We start from the raw sequence: 6717 nt of genomic DNA, 5'->3' as shown, positions 1-6717 counted from the left end.
TTATAAAGCAACTGAGATGGGGGTTTTTCCTCTTCCGGCGACCACATCCCATGACCTGGGTGGGTTGTCGACGGATTCTCGTTCATGTCTGGGGGATGATGACGGGATGGATCTGAACATATGTAGTGGGGTCTCACGCCCTTGGGGTGGGCCACCAGGCGCGGTTCGTCCCGACGTCTGGGTGGCGCCTTCTTTTCATGTTAAGATCAACACGCATATCTGCCCTTCTCCTGGAGTAGGCATGTCGGCGTGGTTAGGGCACGGGACTGGTTCTGGTCACGCTGGTCCAGATCAGTTGAACCCGTTGTCCGCCGGGGATGCAGATCTGCTGTTCTGGTACCCTGAGGGACTTGGGCTTTTTTCAGGGGGAAAAATGCCAGGTCGGTCTGGGTGTCACAGGGTTAAGCGCTATGGAGACCCTGGTTGGGTATGTTTTTACTCAGCACTGTCGTCATGGCTTACAGCCATGCCATTCTGTACGCGCTCGATCTCGTCGGATCTCGGCCGCTACACAGGTTGGTCCTGGTTAGTACTTGGTTGGGAGACCGCCGGGGAATACCAGGTACGGTGTGCTTAGGGGCTGGTTCTCCATTATTTTTCGCTCCTCTCTCACGCATGGCGAAGAGGGGCCTGTGGGGGTGGTTTTTTGACCTCCTCTGGTGACCCTGTGCTTCCCGTACCGCCAGGCCCGGTCCGAAGTGATGTTTGCGACCCGTAGGCCTGGGTTAACCCTTTTTGGAAACTGAAACACTTGTACTGCGGTATAGCCGGTGTATACCCGCAGGTGTGTTTTGGAGTTTTTTCTTGAGGGGTTATAGGAACAACCACCGCATTGGGTAACACCGAGGTGGTTGATTCCCTGGTGTGTTGGAGCAGTGTCAACTCCCGGGTTCACCGGTTGAGGGTGCCCCTGCACGTTCATGACGTCTGCCGATCGTGTCAGCCTTCTCTGCCTCGACCCCTCTGGGTGGGGGTTGTTAAATGGAGGCTTGGTCATGCAACACCGCCAGCTTACGCTCCTTCCGCCGGGGCGGCTGTGTTCAGCTGTCCCCTCTGGCGCCTGTCTCGTCCGCAGTCTCCAGGCTAGGGTTAACAGCCTGTTGCCTGGTTTTTCCCCGGTGCGCTGCCTGCTTCCGTTGGTTAACCTTTTTTGTGTGCTTACGGCCATGCTGACTGCCTATTCTGCAGGGTCAGTGTGCCAGGCGGTGTACTATTGGGGGGACGGGGCCCGCTCGGCTTACGGCCATACCGACCTGAACACGCCCGGTCTCGTCCGATCTCGGAAGCTGGGCAGGTTCTGGCCTGGTTGGTTCCGCCTGGGGTACCAGGTGCAGTAACTGAGGGGCCTTTGTCCGAATACGCTGGCGATGTGGGGGGCGGGGCACTACGTGCCCACCTGGTGGGGTCTTGATGCTGGCATCATGGACTTCTCCGGGCCCCCATTCCAGGGAGTCCAGTCCTTTTGGTGGGTCTGGGTCTTCCTTCGTGCTCCGCTGCTACGGCCTTGCCACGGGGTTGGGTTTGCCCTTGACCCCGTGATTCTGGGGGCAGTAACGAGGTTGTTCCTCCGTTCGTTCCCGGGTGGCATGCGGGTTGTGCGTGTGTGTAGTCGTGGGGTCAAGCCACGGTCTGCTCACCCTGTGCGTTGAGTTGCTTGAGTGCCTCTTCGCACGGTCGGGTCCGTCGCCCTCCCGTGACGTCCCTAATAGGGGGGCTACCCTCCATTAGGGGGGGTCGGGGGGGCTCGGCCCTCCCTGTTCTGATGGTTTTGGGGGGCTGTCAGCGGGGTGTATTTGTCAGCCAAGTGGCTCCGCTTGGCCTCCCTTGTGCAGAAGGCGATGCCAAGCTAAGCCACTAACGATACAGAACGATAGGTTATGACTATAACCAAGTTCTGTTAGTTAGGGGCGATGCTTGGCATCGGACGCCGCTGCAGCCCTTGTCCTCACCTTGTGGTGAAAGCTTGGGAAGGAGGAGAGCAGGTGACCACACACCTGCTTATGAAGGTAAGCTGATGAGGGGTGTGGTCAGACTAATACTGGTATTAGAGGTACATTTGTGGTTTATTCAGTACGCGTGCACGTACGCGAGATAGTGCAGAAGGCGATGCCAAGCATCGCCCCTAACTAACAGAACTTGGTTATAGTCATAACCTAACGTTGTGCTTATGGGTTATTTCCTGTTCTGAATCAGTAACGTTACCGTCGATACAGTCTGAGGACAGAGGTATTTCCAGATGATATGAATTCACAGTTCAAGTTGACCTTAACCCACATGTTGAAAGAGGCCTTGTTGCTTTGCCTTGTTGCTCTTTCTCTCTCTCTACAGCTGTCACCTGATACCTCTACCCCAAACACACGCGCACGCACGCACGCACACACAACACACACACACACACACACACACACACACACACACACACACACACACACACACACACACACACACACACACACACACACACACACATACATGTTCCACCCGAGTGAGCTCCAAAATAGAAGCCTTGGCTTGATTTCACAGCCCCAAAGGGGGCGGGGGGCGAAAAGAACTTTGCTAGTAATGAGTTGGTGCTCACACTGGCTGTCCACTGCCCCACAGGCACACACACACACACACACTCTCCCGCTGAAGAATAAGGACCCAAAATGTCGGACCAGTCTGCGTTTGACACGGACGTATGGACCCTGACCCGCTTCGTCATGGAAGCGGGTCGTCAGGTCAAGGGGTCGACGGGTGAGCTGACCCAACTCATCAACTCCATCCAGACAGCCATCAAAGCCATCTCCTCGGCCGTACGCAAGGCAGGCCTGAACCACATGTAAGTACCGACCCACTCGCTGCATTCAAAACTGGTCTTACTTGACTAAGTGTGTTTATGTGATGCACTGATACTGGTATCAGATATCTGGTCAATACCAGGCTAATACAAGGTATCTGGTCAATACCAGGCTAATACAAGGTATCTGGTCAATACCAGGCTAATACAAGGTATCTGGTCAATACCAGGCTAATACAAGGTATCTGGTCAATACCAGGCTAATACAAGGTATCTGGTCAATACCAGGCTAATACAAGGTATCTGGTCAATACCAGGCTAATATACAAGGTATATATTGAGTCAATATCATGCTAATACAAGGTATCTGGTATTCTGGTCAATACCAGGCTAATACAATGTATATTGAGTCAATACCAGGTTAATACAAGGTATCTGGTCAATACCAGGCTAATACAAGGTATCTGGTCAATACCAGGCTAATACAAGGTATCTGGTCAATACCAGGCTAATACAAGGTATCTGGTCAATACCAGGCTAATACAAGGTATCTGGTCAATACCAGGCTAATACAAGGTATCTGGTCAATACCAGGCTAATACAAGGTAGGTATTTCCCCAGCATGCAAGGAAACCATAGTCCATAGTCTCACCATGTTTCACCATAGTCTCACCATAGTCTACCATGTCTCACCATGTCTCACTATGTCTCACTATGTCACACTATGTCTCACCATAGTCTACCATGTCTCACCATGTCTCACCATGTCTCACTATGTCTCACTATGTCACACTATGTCACACTATGTCTCACCATAGTCTACCATGTCTCACCATGTCTCACTATGTCTCACTATGTCTCACCATAGTCTCACCATGTCTCACCATGTCTCACTATGTCTCACTATGTCTCACCATAGTCTCACCATGTCTCACTATGTCTCACTATGTCTCACCATAGTCTACCATGTCTCACCATAGTCTCACCATGTCTCACTATGTCTCACCATAGTCTACCATGTCTCACCATGTCTCACTATGTCTCACCATAGTCTCACCATGTCTCACTATGTCTCACCATAGTCTACCATGTCTCACTATGTCTCACTATGTCTCACCATGTCTCACCATAGTCTCACTATGTCTCACCAGGTCTCACTATGTCTCACCATAGTCTACCATGTCTCATCATGCCTCACCTTGTCTCACCATGTCTCACCATGTCTCATCATGTCTCGCCAGGTCTCACCATGTTTTACCAGGCCATAAGCCTGTACGGTTCAGTGGGATCAGTGCGCGGTGCATCCAACAATACTAAGGAACACGCCAACACTATATGAAATGTGCTCACGTCTTCTCCAGAGTCAGACAAGAAGATAGATACTCATTTCCTCTCTGTGTGTTCAGTAGAGAGCTATCTGTCTGCAAGCTAGCCTAGCTTAGCACAAATTCATGGAAACAGATACAGACCACTAGCATAAAATTGGCTTAAACTCTATCATTCTGCCCTCAGATTTATTACTGGTGGTGACAGATATGATACCCACCACTGTGTCCTTTATGAAAAGGTTGGATGGCCTTCTCTGGCCTAAAGCCCTTATTGGTAAGCTTACCCCTTACATCACAACACTGTTGGAATGGAATATTGGAACCTATTCCACACGTTCAATGACTGATTGGTTTTTAGGGCTCCTTGAGTTTGCTCTGAACTAGGAAAAATGCCTTTTTTTCCTTTTGATGCTTTGATGATTACAAAAGATTTTATATTTTTTTTGTATTTATCAATAAAAAAGTCAGAGTCCTCGTCTGCACCTTCCGAGTCCAAATGCAGCCAATGGTTGAGTCCAAGTCCGAGTCATCAGTGCTCAAGGTCAAATCGAGTCCTGAAAATCAGTCCAGACTCTAGTACTGGCCTGACAACTGCCCTGACTCTGGAGAAGATAGGAAGACTCTAGTACTGGCCTGACAACTGCCCTGACTCTGGAGAAGATAGGAAGCGCATGTCCCATAATGTTGGCGCGTTCCTTTAACTATAGTTAAGATGGAGCAGGAACCTTTGGCTTGGGAGTCGTACATGTCTCCTGCAAGCGATGTCTTAAGAGTGGGACCTTGTATTACTTTCAAGCAGATAACAGTATATCACATCACATCACGACATTCAGATTCAACTTAACATTTCAGAGGTTCCCACAATAATAATTCCTCCTGTTTTCAGAATGTATTTATATTTAGTGTAGAGGAACTCAGTTATGCGCCATCCATGATGGACACACAGACCCATGTGAGGAATGTGTCTCGTATAATATTAGGACAGCAGCTCAACAGTCAGAGAGAGAGAGAGAGAGAGAGAGAGAGAGAGAGAGAGAGAGAGAGAGAGAGAGAGAGAGAGAGAGAGAGAGAGAGAGAGAGAGAGAGAGAGAGAGAGAGAGAGAGAGAGAGAGAGAGAGAGAGAGAGAGAGAGACACTAACAAAGGGACATGCTAGGTTCCTCAGCTGTCCATGCTAGTGGCCTTGTGTACAGAGCAACATGAGAAGGGTTGTGACAGCTACATAAAAATGGAATCGTATTTTATAACTGTATGGTATTACTCAACACGACAGATACACATGGTACAATGTCAACATGGCCTGACCCCACAACACAAACAACACAAATAGATAGTAGACTATACAGTACGTATCACTCTCCATACATTTAGTACTATGTACATCAAACAATAGACAGTAGACTATACGTATCACTCTCCATACATTTTGTACTATGTACATCAAACAATAGACAGTAGACTATACGTATCACTCTCCATACATTTTGTACTATGTACATCAAACAATAGACAGTAGACTATACGTATCACTATTAATACATTTAGTACTATAGACTCTGTATGGACTATTGCACATTGTACAGAGTAGAGTTAGGTTAGTCATATATATTTGTACATGAGGTTGACTTAGGATAAAATCTATGATACCAGGGGAGGCTGTACAAAGAGGCTGTGTTATTACTATTGATAGAGTAACATGTCTCATCTGTCATTGTGTTATCATTATTATTATTATTGTTCTTATTGATAGAGTAACATATGTCTCACCTGTCATTGTGTTATTATTATTATTATTATTATTATTATTATTATTATTATTATTATTATTATTATTATTATTATTATTATTATTATTATTATTATTTATTATTTATTATTATTATTATTATTATTATTATTATTATTATTATTATTATTATTATTATTATTATTATTATTATTATTATTATTATTATTATTATTATTATTATTATTATTATTATTATTATTATTATTATTATTATTATTATTATTATTATTATTATTATTATTATTGATATTGTTATTATTATTATTATTATTATTATTATTATTATTATTATTATTATTATTATTATTATTATTATTATTATTATTATTATTATTATTATTATTATTATTATTATTATTATTATTATTATTATTATTATTATTTATTATTATTATTATTATTATTATTATTATTATTATTATTATTATTATTATTATTATTATTATTATTATTATTATTATTATTATTATTATTATTATTATTATTATTATTATTATTATTATTATTATTATTATTATTATTATTTATTATTTATTATTATTATTATTATTATTATTATTGATAGAGTAACATACAGTATGTCTCACCTGTCATTGTGTTGTTATTATTATCAATAGAGTAACATATGTGATATGTCTCACCTGTCATTGTGTTAGTATTATCAATAGAGTAACTTATGTTTCACCTGTCGTTATTATTATCAATAGAGTAACATATGTCTCACCTGTCATTGTGTTATTATTATAAATAGAGTAACATCTGTTTCACGTGTCATTGTGTGATCATTTTTAAATAATATGTATATCTTTGTATGTTTTGATT

The 6717-nt window shown here is 43.7% G+C and overlaps 1 protein-coding gene across 1 annotated transcript in view; it reads left to right on the top strand.

The window, feature by feature from the left end:
* The first annotated feature begins 2620 nt into the window (after positions 1 to 2620).
* Positions 2621 to 6717, top strand: part of fbp2 (fructose-1,6-bisphosphatase 2) — a 56088-nt gene continuing 51991 nt past the window's right edge. Inside the window, exon 1 of the mRNA XM_084338170.1 lies at positions 2621 to 2821. Coding sequence (XP_084194296.1) covers positions 2649 to 2821 — 173 coding nt within the window. The 5' untranslated portion in view covers positions 2621 to 2648. The remainder of the gene's footprint in view (positions 2822 to 6717) is intronic.

This window comes from Notolepis coatsorum (assembly GCF_963971535.1).
Source record: "Notolepis coatsorum genome assembly, chromosome: 2".
Classification (NCBI taxonomy): Eukaryota; Metazoa; Chordata; class Actinopteri; order Aulopiformes; family Paralepididae; genus Notolepis; species Notolepis coatsorum.
Note: the sequence above shows the minus strand (reverse complement) of the source record. Positions and strands in the feature narration are given on the sequence as shown.